Here is a 17,227-nt window from a genome sequence, read left to right on the forward strand (position 1 = left end):
AGGTGCAAAGCGACCAGAAACTATCTCCTTCCGCCCCTCACGCCTATCACTCCCTTTCCTTCCTCCGTAGGATCAATCGAGGAATAAGGCCGTGCCCAAATTCCATCCTCCTCCTTGGGAGGGAGGAGTGGCTCAGTAAAGCAAAGGCGAGTTGACGAGGCCACAAAGCTGGCTGGAGACGTACACTTAGGGGAGGGACTCTTTTTCAAAGTCTGTTGAGGAGGCGGCGGATCCCTCCGCGAGGAGTCACGTGCCCCGCCCCCTTGGGGGCGTCGGAAACTCAAAACAAAAACAAGGGGTTTTGTTGGGGCCTCCGCGGTGGTGGCAGCGTCAGCGGCGGTGGAACCCATAGTGGGGCAGGGCTTGAGGGACCGGCGCAGCGCCCCAGCCGGAGGGTGGGCGCGCGGGGAGTGGGATGAAGCCGGGGCTGTGAGGCCGAGGCGGCGGTGGCAGGGGGGAAGGGTCGGATGCCGGTCGGGGGCACCACTGAGGCGGCGGGTGCCTGACCTCGGAGGCAGGTCCAGACGTCCCCGCCGCGCCCAGTCCCATCCGACCGTGACGCCGCGGGCCGGTGGAGGCGCGGCTCCAGCACGGTGAGTGGGCCCACCCGGGATCGCGGAGCTTCTTTGTTCATGGTCGGGACTGCGAAGAGCGATGTCAGAGTGCCCACCCCTCAGCTTGGGGAGCGATTCCGGTCCTGCCCTCAGCCCTGGGGCAGTGGGCGCCCAGAGGCGGAGAGATGCTGATGGGATGGATGGATGGAGGGTCGAGGAGGCTGAAGACAGTTCTTTGGTGTCCCCGCCCCCCCCTCATTTTGTCACGGTGGCTCGCTGGGGTGGTTCTTCTTGGATTGACAGCTCCGGGTCTCCGCAGAGTTGCGGAATCAGGGCATCAGTGGATGGAAGGGTATTGTCTAGGCACGGGGCGGGCTGCCGACCGGGTGGGCCGCGCCACCCCAGCGCTCTCTGGGACCTAGGTCTCTGCCCCTCGGGTTTTGTTCAGAGGAGGCGCTGCCGAAGCGGATGGGGAAGGCTTTGGGGCTGGACTCCAGCGAGAGGGGCTTCTGGAAATGGGCTCCGCGGGAGGGGCGGGGCTCGGGAGTCTCCTCCCTCCGGTTCTTTGTTCAGTCGCGAGACTTTCCCTCCCCCCACGTTGTGCAAAGCCCCTACCTCCCGGACCCGCTGCCCTCGGAGCCCCCAGTGCGTTCCACTGGGCAGAAACCCCTCCGCCCGCGACTTCAGGTGGGGAGGACCGTCCGGACACCGCCGCCAGAGGACAGTTTCCTGTTTGTGAAACGGCTGGGAGACCGGGGCTGGCCGGTCTGACCCAGCGCTAGCCGGCGGACGTGACCACGGCCCCTCCCCCTGCCACACCTCCCTGGCGGTGGGGGAGGATTGCTCCGGGGTTCGGCTGGACGTGACTGGTGCCCTCACCCGCTTTTCTCTGGGGTGTGCTGGGGCGCCCCTCGCTGGAGGTATTGGCCCCAGCTCTTTTGTGTCCCCCCCACCCCCACCCCGCCCAACTCCAGGAAACATTCTAACTGTGTGTGGTGTCTTTGCTACAGATGAAGGATTTGGGGGCAGAGTACTTGGCCGGTCGTGAAGGGGTCCAGCTCTTCGGATTGTTGAACCTCTACCTAGAACAGGAACAGAGATTCCAACCTCGAGAAAAAGGGCTGAGCTTGATCGAGGCTACCCCGGAGGTAAGTCCCAGGAAAGATAACTTGCTCTAGTCGCTGACAGGGCTTGGGCAGATAACTTTAATTTTTTTTTTTTCTAGTTGAATCTAGACTAAAGGCTGCAAAGTTTCTTAAGACCACAAGTGGTCGTCCTAGAGTACTAAGATAAATCTTAATACAGGGTCATGCTTTTGTTTCTTAGCAAGAATGAGAGTGATACTAAATCTAGGGAAGTGTGGCTTCAAATGTGGCACCCCCCCAGCCTGCAGCTTCAGAGTGGGAGACTCCCTGGGAATTGAGCAGGTCATTTGTGGAAATACCCTCTGCCTGTGCAATACTTCTGTATAGTAGGCTCTTAAGTGATTTTTTTTTTTTTTTAAAGAAAACAAGCAAGGAACCTTTTACATGTCCATTACAAGGGAATTGAATTATGTTTGCTCTTATCCTCTGGAAGTGTGGCAACAGTTTGCTTTATATTGAATTGCTGAATGTCTTTTATGATGTATATTTTTAAAAAGCAGTGTTGTATACACATTTTGTATCTGAAAAATTGTAGTGCTTTGTATTCTTGAAGATGCAGGGGAAATTTTTACCTTATTTGAATCTGTGTGTATTGTCCATTGTAGTTCTAAGACAGTCATAAACTTTGGCTCTTGGTTTTTGTTGCAGAATGATAACACTTTGTGTCCAAGATTGAGAAACGCCAAAGTAGAAGATTTAAGGAGTTTAACCAACTTTTTTGGATCTTGCACTGAAACTTTTGTCCTGGCTGTCAATATTTTGGACAGATTCTTGGCTCTTATGAAGGTATTTCATCGTTTTTATAAATAAAACTTCATTTTTTTATACCCAGTGCCTAGCACGATGCCTAGAATACAAGGTTTCAGTAAATATTTGGCAAATGAATGTAATTATGTCACTGTACATAAACATTTTTAATATTTGGAATTGTGATCTTTAGTCCGGATTAAGAGGCTACAAAAGTAAGCGTATTATTGTATCTTAAGTTAGGTTTTCTTGTACCTCTTACATACCTTCTCTTTAAAGATGTGAAAAAATGAAGACTACTGTTTTTTTAGGTGTTTCTATATACATAGCTCTCAAAATAAGGTTTTCATATTTTCATCTTCTGTTATGTTTCTGTTGAGCCTAGGTGTTTTTAAACACTTGAAACATGGCAAATGGAAGTATAGCAGTATGTTAAAGGGGACCTATTGCCTTCACTATGAGAAATCTTTTCCAAGCAGGGAGCCACAGCCTTATTAACAATTACCAGCAAGTCATATGATAGCACTTTTATGTGGAATCCAAAATACGACACAAATGAACCTATCAGTGAAACAGAAACAGAATCAGGGACATAGAGAGTAGACTGGTGGTTGCCAGGGGGAGGGGAGTGGGAGAGGGTAGGAGTGGGAGTTTGGGATTGGCAGATGCAAACTAGTATATAGAGAATGGATAAACAACAAGGTCCTACTGTATGGCACAGGGAACTATATTCAATATCCTGTGGTAAACCATAATGGAAAAGAATATGAAAAAGAATGTGTATATATAGGTATAACTGAATCACTTTGCTGTACAGCAGTAATTAACATTGTAATTCAGCTATACTTCAATAAAAAATAAATTAAAAAAAAAAACAATTACCAGTAACTGTTAAATGTGGTGATACTTCTGCCAGTAGGATTGCTGTCAGCTGCTGGGTCAGTTTTCAGGGCACTGAAAAGGGAAGCCATCTGTCCATGGCAGCTTGTACATATGCTCTACTCTGCACATCTGATGCAATATCTCTCTTGGGGAAATTTGCAGTGAAGCATGGGATGATTCTTAAATAGATAAGAAGACACAAAGATGAATGTATTATTTTTATATCCAAAGAAGTATATTTTCTTGGTGTTGGAAGGCTTAATTTATTGTGGGGGAGGTTGTACTATTATGAATTTCATAAGTTTGAAATATAATGTATAACTGTGAGAAACCTAGCTTTTGAACTTGCATAAAAAATTTTTACCTGCATTTAAATTAAGTAATTTAAATGCTGAAAATGTCTTTTTTGTTTTTTAAAGGGAGGTTAAGAGAGCTTAAAATGTAAAAACGATTAAGTATAACTGTGTGTAAGGGTAAGTGCAGGGAAGCAGCTTGATTGTGTTCTGTCTTAAGAATAGGGGCTCATTACAATATTCTTTTTTTTAAGTGTGTGCTTTGCTAATTTAAAGTGACAATTGTTGGAAGAAATGTTTTGTTCTTTGTTTTTCAGGTGAAACCTAAACATTTGTCCTGCATTGGAGTCTGTTGTTTTTTGCTGGCTGCTAGAATAGTTGAAGAAGAATGCAATATTCCATCTACTCTTGATGTAATCCGGATTAGCCAATGTAAATGTACTGCTTCTGACATAAAACGGATGGAAAAAATCATTTCAGAAAAATTGCACTATGAATTGGAAGCTACTACTGCCTTAAACTTTTTGCACTTATACCATACTATAGTACTTTGTCATACTTCAGAAAGGTAGGCGGGATTAAAAATTAAGATTTTCTACTTGAGCATTGCTATAAGTAACAGTAAAGAATTAGAACTCTAGTGAAATTTGTTTTTACCTGCTCCAAACTTTCAGCTTGGACTTTTAATAAGTCCTTAGAATTGTTTAAATCTTTAGAAGTTTAATAAATAAATATTTTGTTCTTTCTTTTCATTGTATAGGAAAGAAATACTGAGCCTTGATAAACTGGAAGCTCAGCTGAAAGCTTGCTGCTGCCGACTTATCTTTTCAAAAGCAAAAGTAAGTCAATTTCTTTCTTATATATATTTCACAGTTTCTGTTTTTCCCCCCGCAGTTTCCATTTTGAATTAAAAAAATTATTTTTCTTTTTTTTCTTGTAGCCATCTGTATTAGCTTTGTGCCTTCTCAATTTGGAAGTAGAAACTTTGAAGTCCATTGAATTATTGGAAATTCTCCTGCTTGTTAAAAAACATTCCAAGGTAAATATCTTCAGAACTTATTCTTTAAAGCAAGTTTTTTCCTAGTGTCTTATTTTATCTTTTCTGTAGTGACTTAATCATTAAGTAACACCTTATGGGGCTCTTAACTGTTACTCATTTATTCTTGTATCTTAAGTGTTGATGTTCTACAAATGCAGCTTCAACCCAGACAGTATTAAGCTGGAAGGGAACCCGGTCACTTAGGCTAGCTTCTTTCTGCGTTTAGACATCCCTTCTGTAGTCTTCTTGCCAGTTGGTAACACAGCGGTCTACATTGCCCCATGCACGTTGTTCTAAAATGCGTATTAAGGGCTTCCCTGGTGGCGCAGTGGTTAGGAATCCACCTGCCAATGCAGGGGACACGGGTTCGAGCCCTAGTCCAGGAGCATCCCACATGCCGCAGAGCAACTAAGCTCATGCTCCACACTGCTGAGCCTGCGCTCTAGAGCCCACGAGCCGCAACTGCTGAGCCCGTGCTCCGCAACAAGAGAAGCCACCACAATGAGAAGCCCGTGCTCTGCAACGAAGAGTAGCCCCCACTCGCCACAGCTAAAGAAAGCCTGTGTGTAGCAATGAAGACCCAACACAGCCAAAAATAAAAAATAAATTTATTAAAAAATAAAACGCATATTAAGAAGTAGAGTTAGTAAATGCACGAATGGCATCCCATTACATCTGTAGGACTGAGTCATCGTCCCTTTAGTAGCATTACCAAGATAACATCAGCTATGTTTTTTTTTTTTTTTTTTTTTTTTTTGCGGTAAACGGGCCTCTCACTGTTGTGGCCTCTCCCGTTGCGGAGCACAGGCTCCAGACGCGCAGGCTCAGCGGCCATGGCTCACAGGCCCAGCTGCTCTGCGGCATGTGGGATCTTCCCGGACCGGGGCACGAACCCGTGTCCCCAGTATCAGCAGGCGGACTGTCAACCACTGCACCACCAGGGAAGCCCTGGCTATGTTTTTCTTTTAAACTCCTTTGTCAGGCTAGCCTGATAAGTTTTTTCAATCATAAAGAGGTGTAAACCAAACATAAGCACAGTCCTTTTTCTTACACTGATAGTCTAGTTGGAGAAGTATGGAACTGAACACGAAGCAGGGTGTTCTGTCATTTACTGTTCTGTGTCGCAGTCCTGTAGGGTCTGTGTCTGAACATAGGCAATAGTTCGGGATTTGGTTAGCACAGAAGTAGGGTAGACCGTGAGAGGCACAATGACTTGGAACCTGGTTGTACCAAAACAGTCTTAGACAGTGGAAGTTTGGGCAGCAAAGGCTTACGGCTAGGAAGCTGGTGGACTAGAAGGGTTTGGGAATCATTTTAGGGTCGGTTTTTAGATAGAATATCTAGGTGATAGTCACAAGCAGGAAGTAGTACACCCAACTCAGTGGTTTTTAGAGGCCAAGCATGGAAATGAGGCAAAGAGTCACGAATGACCAAGATTTGGACCTAATGGTGGAGAGAATATTGGTACCATTGAGGGAAATTGGAGAGAAGTTAACTGTGATCAAAGAAGTATGATTTTAGGTACTTGTATACCTTTCAGATAGGTAGATGTCTAGCAGGTACTTGGCAGTCTGGACTAAAAACTCCGGATAAATTATAGTTGGAGATTGAGATTAGCAATTTCCCATGAGGAAATAATAGTTGAAACCGTAAGAAATTTTGGGGAGTCCTTTGCTTAGCGGTTGATTAAAACTCTGGGTTTTCAGTGTTGGCAGTTTCCCCACGTAGGGGATGTAGGAGGTGATGTCAGGAGAATAAGAGAGTGGTAGAAGCCAGGCTACCAGGGGGATTAAGATGTGACTGGATTAGGTGGAAATGGAGGCCAAGATGCTATAAAATCATCATCTGTTTTGTGGTCAAGTACATGCAACGTGAAGCATTTTGTTTTAATACGTAACTTCCAGCTTTTGTTTTAATCACGAATTTACTAGTTTGAATCTAAACCTTTTATAATAATGTCATTTGGAAACATCTTCGGTGAAAATTGATTCCATGAAATAAATTAGGGCACTCCCCAGTGGTGGAGGAACTGTGCCCTTCTGGGGGAATTCCTCTTCTCTCACACTGCCAACTTCTCCATTTGCATATATCTGGTGTCTTAATGTAAATGCGTATTTTAGCAATCCAAGTCATGCTATGTTACAGAAACATAAGTTATGTTAAATTCCTTTGCATTGCGACTGTCAAAGTATATACTTGATAACTGATTTATTAACAGACCTAGTGTTTTTAGGTGAGTGTGCTTTCTTAAGACAGGCGGAGTATTCTCTGTATTGAATCCTATGTAAACGATTTATACCTGTGGTGCTCCTCCCCTAAAGCGGTGGTTACCAAACTTTGACTGCACATTAGAATCACCTGGGGAGCTTTAAAAACCCTCGATGCCCAGATGACACCTTATATCAATTAAATAAGAGTATCTGAGGGTGGGAGCCAGGTGTTTTTTAAGGATTGCAGGTGATTCCAAGGTACGGCAAGGTTTGGGAACCGCTGTCATAACCTCTTCATTTAAATATTTTTTTCAGGTTAATGACTCCGAGTTTGTTTACTGGAGGGAGTTAGTTTCTAAATGCCTAGCTGAATATTCTTCTCCTGAATGTTGCAAACCAGACCTTAAGAAGTTGGTTTGGATTGTTTCAAGGCGCACAGCCCAGAACCTCCACAATAGCTACTACAGTGTTCCTGAGTTGCCCACAATACCGGAGGTGGGGTGTTTTGATGAAAGTGAAAGGTAAGCAGGTTCCTTGACTAATGACACTTCCCCAGACTAAATGTTACTGATTTTTGTGTATTAGAGCCCCTACCTCTGATAGCATCATTTCTTTGGATAAGAAAATTAACCAGAAGTAGTTTTATTAAAATAGGCAATAGTTTGGAAGTGTGCCCCCCGTCCCCACTTTTTTTCTTTATTAAAAGACAACAACAGGGGCTTCCCTGGTGGTGCAGTGGTTAAGAATCCGCCTGCCAATGCAGGGGACGCGGGTTCAAGCCACTGCACACCTAAACGAAGAGTAGCCCCCGCTTGCCGCAACTAGAGAAAGCGCGTGTGCAGCAACGAAGATCCAACACAGCCAAAAATAAATAAATAAAATAAAAATTAAAAAAACAAAACAAAACAACAACAACAAAAACCAGCATCCTATACGTCATTGCCTCCCCGGGACTTATAACTGGAAGTTTGTACCTTTTGACCACCTTCACCTACCACCCCCTCCCCCCAACTCCGCAACCACCCATCTGTTCTCTGCATCTGTGAGTTCTGTTTTGTGTTTTCAGATTCCACATATAAGTGAGATCATACAGTATTTGTTGTTCTCTGACTTATTTCACTGCTCCTGTTTAAAAAAACTGGTTGTTTCCCATCTTTTTTGCTTTTTGAAATAGTTTAGTTAAAAAAAACAGCATTCCGGGTTTTTTAACATTAGTATGAATTTCTATAATGGTCCTATGGAAAGAGGCTGCGGGTTAAATGACTTGAAAGTAAAGGGAACTACCACCACTGATGCGGCAGAGTTCTGTAGAGATTTTTAGTTTTGTCAAATGCCGTTGTCTTATTCAGAGTTTATTTTTGTTAGTAAAGTGCATTATTTAATTTTATTGAATTTCACCGTTTTATGCTGTAGGGAGAAGAGACCATAAGTTCCATTTTTCTAGCTCGTTGGTTTCTTAGTTTGATATTTGAGAAGTTCAGTGATGCAATTATTGATGCAAGAAAGACATCAAAACCATGTGATAGGAGATCTTTGTCATTAGTTTGCATTTACTGCATTTAAAGTACTTAGAATTCTGTAGTTACTGCTGACAGAGTTATTACTTGGTACAAGAATAATAGTTTGGCACGTGGTAATTTGTTTAAACCTCTTAAGCAAATCTGTATATTCTCTAAGGAGCTTACAGTACACTTCACTTTAGGAAGTCCTTCTAAGTTAAATTTTGTCTCTGTAGAGCTTAAATTTTGAATGTAAAAATCCTGAGACTAGAGCTACTTGTTCAGCAGTTTAATTTTGCCTGTACGACATTTAGACGTGTTTTAAATGATGGGATCCTCTTCTCTCTGTTTTTCCTTTTAGCGAGGACTCTTGTGAAGATATGAGTTGTGGAGAAGAGAGCCTCAGCAGCTCCCCTCACAGTGGTCAGGAGTGCACTTTCTTCTTCAGCTTCAAAGTGGCACAGACGCTGTGCTTTCCGTCTTAGAAATCTCATTGTTCTGGGTCCAAAATGAAAGTGTGTGTACAGGTTTCAAAGCAATAAATGGGGGAGTAGGTAGTTTCCTGGTGCAGCCCCCATCTAGGCAGGAATTGCATAGACTCTGGAATACCTACCTTCTATTTATTATTCAGATCAGATCTGGCCTATTTTCATATTTAATCCTAAGCCATCAAATGGGTTAGTGCCTCTTAAACAATTAACCGTACTTCAGACCTTGGCACTTTATTTTTCTCCTTGATCTTTAGCTACGTGGGGGAGGAGGGAAGGTGCTGATACCTTCAATTGGTTACTTTTCAAGAAGATTTTTAAAGTTGAGTAGTGTAGCGTCAGCTGTTTTATAAAGCCTTCAGGTGTCTCTACGGAAACCGACCGGGAGTGTGCAAGTGCTTCCTTAGCAGGGGCGGTGGGCCATCCTGTAATGGTTTATCTTAGGTCTCTCTCCCCCCCATTCTCAGAGCAGAGAATATACTCTTCAATGTCAAAAACCTTTTTTTGTTTGTTTGTTTTAAATGATCAGTGTTCTATCTGATGCAGACTCTAGAAACTTAGGAATTATAATGTTGACATTTCTGTGAATTTCAGTATGTAATATCTTCATTTCTTTGAGGTTTCTGCCAAAACAGAAATAAGCAACAGACTAGGGTTGTTGGATAGTTGCATTCCTAATGAGTAAGTGTTGTCAGACTACAGTATTATTTTAATGTTTTTGAAACAATCCATAATCTAGTTTTGCACGTACCTGTATGAGAGCAGTGCAGCAAGTTGAACAGAACTAGGTAACTATGGAATTGATAAATGTTGACCTAATAGCACATTTTGTCTCATTTTCTTCTATTAAAAAAGTCTGCATGATTACATTGTATTTCCTTTGTAATTCACGTTTCAAAAATAATGGTATTGTACATGGGTGCCACGACTGAATATGAAGTGTAAAAAAAAAAACAAAACCTAAGTGTTTGTAGTATTATAGTTTTAAGCGTATCTGTGTGGTGGTACAGCCATAAGAATAGGGATTTATAAACTCTGTACATGTGAGATTTTGTACAGAGAATTTTTTTAAACTTTATAAACTATATGAAAATGTAAATCTTTAAAAATGTACATAAAAATCCTGTATTTTTTTACCGTGTGTGTGATAGTCTAGTCGTTGCATGTAAATATAATTTATTGTGTATTCTGTATTATAAATCATATAACGATGACTTACTTTTTTATTGGTAAGTCAGCATCCATCGGATGTTTTTTGAAGTGAATCTTTTTGAAGTAATAATAGATTACAACTCAAAATAAAAATATTAATGAATTGTACTCCTGTTTACAGTCACATTTTAATTTTTACCTTTTTGGTGAAAAAGAAAAGGTGCTTGCTGTATTTCAGAGGGGAGGCTTGAAGTGAGGCTGGAGCGCCTCCAGGATAAGCCCTGTCTCTGGTTACCAGAAGTTCTCCAGGTAGTATTTCCTCACTGCAGTTTGGCCCTGAGCCTTGGAGATACTGAAAGTGAATCTGTCACTGGGGAGTTGACCTCTCTCTGGGGTGTACTCATATTAAAAGAGTGACATATTAACCTGAATGCCTATTAGTTTATAGCGAAAGCCAAAAGGTATCAAGTAGACCAGAATACTCACGTTGGCAGGTTAGTACAGTTTCTGTCTCTACAGACAAGCCAAATCTCTTTAGAAGGTTGCTTGGTGAATAAGCACTAGGGGAGTAAGCTTTGACTGGACATTGCCAGCCTCTAGCTCTTTGGATCTTTTTCCCCAAGCTTTAGGCTTGATCTGCAAGTGGTGGCCTCCACCACCCTTTTTTTTTTTTTTTTTTTTTGCATGGGTTTCCCTATCTACTTTGGTTTTGTAGACCTTTGTTTGTTCTAGTTGGTTAGAAAATGAGATATACAGAATATGGTTTTCATGTAATACCTCTTCTCCCCTGGCAATAGGGACATGTTTTCCTACCCTCCTAGTGGAGAATCTCTGCTTGAATGACCCTCCCTCTCTTATTAAGCAATTTGGCAAATAGTAGACAATATATTCTGCTTTCAGATTTTGATTTGTTGAGCTGTAAAAGTCATTTGTGGCTTTGCAAGTCTTGAGCCCTCTTCAGTTCTTCTAGGGTTTTATTGCTTTTCTTACTACATGGTCTTTCTGTGTGAATCTGTCCACATGTGACTTCATATGTTCTCCTTTCTGGTTTTCATTGTATTTAGACCCTTTTCCCGAACTCCCAGCCTATTTGTTCAAAACTGGTCATCCCACTTGGAAGTTTCTGATTACGCCCAAACCTGCTCTTCCTGTGTGTCTCTTTTGAGAGTAGGTATTCCATCTACTCAAGCTGGAAACTTAGGTGATTTCCTCATTTCTTCTTGCCTGCTACCTCCGGCCTGGAGGTCACCATTTATCATTTATACTGTGTATCTACTCTGTCTCCACTTTTCTGACACTGGCTTGGCTCCGACCTGTTCTCTATTAGCAGGGTTACTATTGTACAATATTCTAATCATCTCTCAGTCTCCAGGCTTACTTCTGATCCCCTTGCTGCCTGGGTGTCCTTTTGAAATATGCAAAATTTTTAAAAATATGCAAATTTGATTGTCTCTCCTGAAAAATTATTCAGTAGGTACTTCTCAGGATAAAGTCTATATTGTGACATACAAGTCTCTTCCTGATCAGAACATGGCACCTTTCTCTGGTCTTTCTTTTCCTTGCCATTTCCTAGAGCTATAAAATGTGTATTAAAAAAGGGTAACTGGCAGCTATGTGGGAGATGGAGCAGGTAGAGATGAATAACGTAATGGGGAGACCAATCAGGAGTCCTGCAAAAATCCAAGAAGCGGTAAAGGACTGAGCGAAGGCAATGGCAGTGGAGATGAGGAAGACAGGTAGGACTAGAGAGGCACTGTCCTTTGTCTTTAGGCATTAGAAGTAGACTCACAGACAAGTCCAGGAGCCTGGTTATGCCCTTCCCAGGCCATTCAACCAGTTGGCTTTCCCATAATTGTGATGAATACAATTGAGAATCAAGCCCCCTGCCCCATTCACAGCAGAGGTGAGGAGAAGGCTGACGTTTTGGTCTCATACTTGCTCCTTGATTTGGCGGCAGATTGGGCTTTTCAGGTTTCAATCCTGTCATTTCCTAGGATGTAGTGTGCCCACTTTGCTGCTTCTGCCAGAGTGCATGCTGAAATACAACTCTCCCTGACCCCTTGGTCCCCAATCATTTGACTCTCAGAAAGCGAGATTGGACAAATAATGTGTTTCATTCACCTGTTATGCTTGGAGTTAATACGCAGGTTAAGTGTACAGGCATTGGCTCCAGAATACAATTTTAACCATTTTCTTGGTCTAGGATCTGCCTTTTTCCTTCACTTTCTTTCACTGCACACTGGGTTCTAATATGATGTTCCCCACTGCCTCCCACCTTCCGTGGCAGTGCATGCCAAGTGCCAGCTTATTTAAGCAACCGACTTATCAGATTCCTACATGGCCAAACACCATGTACTTTGCATTTGTCACTTGACTTGAGTTTTTCTAACTCTTTATACCAGAAATGGTCAACAACTTTGCTTTGTGGTTAGCAAATCGGATTGTGTGGTAGATAGTTTCCCAATAGCCAATGAGTCCTCTCATCCCTGTGCACTGTCAAGAGGTGGATTCCATTCCCCTTGAATTTCAGCTGGCCTTGTGCCTAGCTTTGCCTACTAATGTACAGTGGGAGAAGTTCAGTGCATGTCTAAGCCTAGGCTTGCAAGAACTTCCCTTTCATCCCTCTTGGAAGCCAGCCACCATGGTGCAAAGAAGCAGGTTGGGTTACTGCTAGTAGAGAGCCCATGCAGAGAGGCTTTTGGAGATGGGAGGCCATCTTGGATGTTCCAGCCTCAGCTAAACTCCCAGCTGAACACAGCTTGCATGAACATCTTCAGCTAAGCCACACGGAGTGGGGGAACCACCCAACTGATCCTAATTAACCCACGGACTCTTGAAAAATAATAAATCATTATTTTAGGCCCCTAGGTTTTGGGGTTGTTTGTTACACAGCAGTAGATAGATAGCTGCGACAGGTTGCTTGTTATTATTTATAGTCAAATGGCGGTTATTTCTGAGTGGTGAGATGACAGATGACCTTTCTTTCTAATTATGCTTACGTGCAATATCCATTTTTTTCCTTCAAATGGATTTGAGTTCTTAGTGTATTGACAGAATAAGGAATGAACTCTAATACTGATTATATCCTTTCCTTGATTAAAATCCTTATTGGTCTCACATCACTCCTGAACATCAAGTTCAGACTCTTTAGCACAGTTTCCAAGACCCTGCTTGACAGCCCTTCTCAGCTTCATCTCTCACGGCATCCACATCTACACGCTTTCCAGCCTGGTTGCAGTTCAGCTCCTTCCACTCATCATGGTTTCACTCCCTCCTGTGACTCCGTGCACACTCTTTTGTCTGCCTGGAACACCTTTCCTGTCATCCTTATCTGGAAAACTCCTACTTACCACCTTAGGAGTCTCTTCATTCTCTCATTCACCACCAGCTATTTGAATGCCTCTTATGTGTCAGGTAGCACACTAAGGGCTGGATATACAAAACCAAACAACGCACAATGTCCTTACCCTCATGAAACTTACATTCTAGCCCAGAACCAAATAATTTACAGCAAATAATATGATTTTTAAAGGTTGTGATGATGTGTTTTCTTCCAAGAAATCTTTCTGGAACTTACCTACTTACTTATTTCCCTCTCCTTGTCAGTGCTACCTGTTTCCATAAAACTCTATATTTTTCTTATCCTACCAGTTAATACCTTGCTTGTCTGCTTACCTTACTTGTCTGACCTGGGAAGGCAGGGAATGTTTGTCTTTCTTGCTATTGTTGAATCTCCACCACCCAGCATAGTATCTGGGCCAAACTCCTCCTACTCTGGCTGTTACTGGCAAAAAAAAAATAACCTCACTGTTCACTTAATATGTTCCAGGCACCTTACATGAATTCTTCAGTCCTTCCCATGATGCTACTAGACAAGTACCGCTTTAGTCCCATTTTTCATAGGAAGAAACTGAGGATTAGAGAAGTACTTTGACACAGATCTGGGAAGTGGCAGGGCTATAACTCAAACCAAGTCTGTCTGCCAAACCCTGTGCTCCTAACCAGAGTGCTAAACTACTACCCCAACCTTGGTGGTACTCATTAAACAGTTGTTGAATGATGAAATAATAAAAAATAAACGTTCCTATAAAGAAAATCCTACGCATAATCCCAGTAAAGTAAACCACAGTATTCTCCCGTCGTTCCGTTTTTAAGTGCTCTCCCCCATGTAAAGGAAAAGTGGCTAAGATGTACAGTTAAAATGTCTTTAATCACCCAGGAGCCACTTAGGGTAATGTAAAATTCAAGGCAGTATAGTGGCAGAGAAAATGAGGCCTCATCAAAACCTGGAAACTTCTTTGCACTCAGGTTTGTGGGCCCTTCCCAGCCTTCGTACATCAAGTTCCTTTTACACTTAGGTTATACTTTATACTTTATTATTAACTTGGGTTCCAAGGCCCACAGTCATTCGGTGTTAATGGGGCCGGGGCTTTGTCGCAATAGGGGACTGTCTTGTTAAAGGTTTGCTTGCCCTTTGCCTGTTTTACCTTTATCCAACATAGCAGTCATCCCCCACTTACTCATTTACTGTTCTGGGATATTTTTCCAATAATTATTTCGTGTGTCTGTGGTTTATCCTCTTGCCTAAGCGCTAAGTTCTCGTGAACCTTTATATCCTTCAAGGTGCCTAGCGTAATGCTGGACAAGAACACGTGTTACCACTTTTCTACATGTATCACACCTGACAGTGTCTTTTCCATTCCCGATTGCAGCGATTCATAGCTCGTAAAGGTGAACCTTCATGCATGCAAGGATGAAGTCACCCTCTCCAAAGTTAGGATTTCAAGTCATTATTAGGGCATGCGGGGGGCCGTGACCCACTGCTACAGTTACATGTACCACAATCAGGAGTAAGCTGTAGGGCTTCCCTGGTGGCGCAGTGGTTGAGAGTCCGCCTGCTGATGCAGGGGACACGAGTTCGTGCCCCGGTCCGGGAAGATCCCACATGCCGCGGAGCGGCTGGGCCCGTGAGCTGTGGCCGCTGAGCCTGCGCGTCCGGAGCCTGTGCTCCGCAATGGGAGAGGCCACAACAGTGAGAGGCCCGCGTACCGCAAAAAAATAAATAAATAAAATAAAAATAAAAAAAAGAGTAAGCTGTAGTGAACAGGAACACAGGCTCCCACTGGACTATCAGAGTCTGATCCTGGTTTCACCACTCACTGTCTGACCTGGCTGGCCATTAACTAAAGTGTTTATGCCTCAGTTTCTTCGTCTGTATAAAGGGGTGGATAATGGATGGACCTGTGACAGACACAGAAATGTGCTGCCGAGATGCCCCAGCTGCTGGGAGTGCTTTTGGCACACAGCCTTCTGTTGATGGCCCCTTTGGGACTGTGACCCGGAGAGCAGCCTCACCCAAGGTCATGCCCTGCCCAGGAGGGCCAGCATCTAATGACTAACTGAGGGGGGAAGACGCATAAAGTCTTGGTCACTTTGGTTCAGCACAGGACAACTCAGATGGATCACTTTTGTCCCAGAGCTCTCCATGGGGTTGGCTGAGGCTGCTGTTGGGTCTGTGTTGTGGCTCAATTTCCTCCACCCAACCTTCCTTTTTCCTTCCCCTCCCTGCCATGGGTGCGGATCACAGCGGTGTTTCCTACTAAACATCCTGCACCCTAAGCTTTGTCTCAGTGTCTGCTTCCCGGACACCACCATTTGCAAAACTGTCTCGTGGGGTTACCGTGTGGATTGAATGACATGACGATACATGATAAAAAATTTGAACAACACCTGATATGCACTTATGTAAATATTGGCTATAATAATTATGACCCCACTTTTGTCCCTACTCTCCCACTTCCCTTAGACTCAATTATTTATTCAACTATTATTGAGCTAATATGATGTACTAAGTTTTGTTCTAGGCAATGAGGATGCCAAATAGAATCAAACACAGGTCATACCATTGAGAAGCTCATCCTCTAAAGGGAGAGGCAGACGTATCAGTTACCACGCAATGTGAGAACCATGGTAATTGAAGTATGTACAAGGCATGGTGCTAGCATTCTGGTGTTGCCTCTGCATGAGTTCTTTAATCTTCTGGATGGAACTAAAAGACCATTTGGTGTGATTTCAGTCATTCCAGGGAGGCCCTGATGGTCCATCTTTTTTCCAGTGCCCCTCACATCCCTGTTTCCCTCTAGCTCATTCTATCATCCCCACTTTTGGAAAGTCTTTCCTTTAGCTAAAGATTTTGAATCTGGTTAAAATGCAAATATCTCCAATAGGGTTTTCACCTTCATGACATTCAGAAGCTATGGTTTGAGCACCTATTTGCTGTGAGTGTAGTTTTGGACAAGTCACTTGTGATTATTTGGGGACCCCAGGAAGTAGATACTGAGATGAATTCCAAAGTGTGTGCAATAGTTGTGTTGGGGGATGTGAATGACTAACGGGGAGGAAGGACAAAGGGTTGGGCAGGGAGAGCCTGGAATTGTGATCAAATCTGACAAGACTCAGCCAACCTGGGCCTTAGGAACACAAGTTGCCCATTAGAAGAGCCCCATGTTGGGTAGCAATGGCCAGGGCTATCAACCTGAGTGCTTAGTGGCTGACTGAGGATTATTCAAGGAGAGTATAGCTTCAGCTCAAATGCCGAGGGGCTTCCTGAAGGGGCTGCAGCTGGAGGCTGTCCTTGCAGGGGAATGGCAGCTTCTTTCTGGAAGGGAGATCCATGGGGTGCATCTCCAAGGGGCCATAACTTCTTTGAGAACTACTTTTTTAATCCAAAAAGAGGAGACACCTAGAACTGCAAAAACTCTTGGCAAGAGCACTCCATTCAAACCCCTGCACTAAGAGACTTGGCCGAACTTTAACTGGCTTCTTGCAGCCCAAGGCCATGTTCCTGGGACAACCCTGCTGCCTTTTGAGTTCCTCTCTGGAAAAGCTCAGGGCTGTCTAAACAATCTACAGTTTGTTCTAGCCAACACCTGACCTCCCTTTCCTAAGTCATTTACTCTAAAGTGTTGACAATTGTGAATCCTTTATCTGTCCCTTTGAGATGTGTATCTCCTACACCTCAGGAGGGTCTTTCTAAAGGATCTGAAAGCCATTCCTTTGACATGTAATCATCAGGAAGGACTGGGCCTCTGTCTTCCAGTGTCTGTGGGAGGGTAGAATCCTAACTTCCGTTAGTTGCCAGATAGCAGACACAGCTGCCCTAATCACATTTACACTCACCAACACTTCATAATTTTTCATTGAGCCTCCACTCGCTTC

At 43.4% G+C, this 17,227-nt stretch overlaps 1 protein-coding gene across 2 annotated transcripts; it reads left to right on the top strand.

Annotated features, from left to right (window-relative positions):
- The first annotated feature begins 263 nt into the window (after positions 1-263).
- On the top strand, positions 264-10,162 carry CCNG2 (cyclin G2). Of its 2 annotated transcripts, none has more exons than XM_024754173.1 (8): positions 264-593; positions 1,565-1,702; positions 2,348-2,485; positions 3,939-4,189; positions 4,382-4,460; positions 4,562-4,660; positions 7,186-7,391; positions 8,731-10,162. In XM_024754173.1, the coding sequence occupies exons 2-8, from the start codon at positions 1,565-1,567 to the stop codon at positions 8,852-8,854; spliced, it is 1,035 nt and encodes a 344-aa protein (XP_024609941.1). In that variant the 5' UTR covers positions 264-593; the 3' UTR covers positions 8,855-10,162. The 2 variants fall into 2 exon arrangements, with proteins under 2 accessions (XP_024609941.1, XP_024609942.1); XM_024754174.1 differs by lacking the exon at positions 264-593 and adding an exon at positions 615-1,474.
- The last annotated feature ends 7,065 nt before the right edge of the window (positions 10,163-17,227 follow it).

This window comes from Neophocaena asiaeorientalis, unplaced genomic scaffold (genome assembly GCF_003031525.2).
Source record: "Neophocaena asiaeorientalis asiaeorientalis breed wild unplaced genomic scaffold, Neophocaena_asiaeorientalis_V1.1 scaffold148, whole genome shotgun sequence".
Classification (NCBI taxonomy): Eukaryota; Metazoa; Chordata; class Mammalia; order Artiodactyla; family Phocoenidae; genus Neophocaena; species Neophocaena asiaeorientalis.

Coding starts and splice junctions, on each gene's coding strand:
- CCNG2 (XM_024754173.1), top strand. CDS start 1,565: ATGAAGGATTTGGGGGCAGAGTACTTGGCCGGTCGTGAAGGGGTCCAG. Junction 2,486..3,938: donor GATTCTTGGCTCTTATGAAG/GTATTTCATCGT, acceptor TTTGTTTTTCAG/GTGAAACCTAAACATTTGTC. Junction 7,392..8,730: donor TGTTTTGATGAAAGTGAAAG/GTAAGCAGGTTC, acceptor TTTTCCTTTTAG/CGAGGACTCTTGTGAAGATA.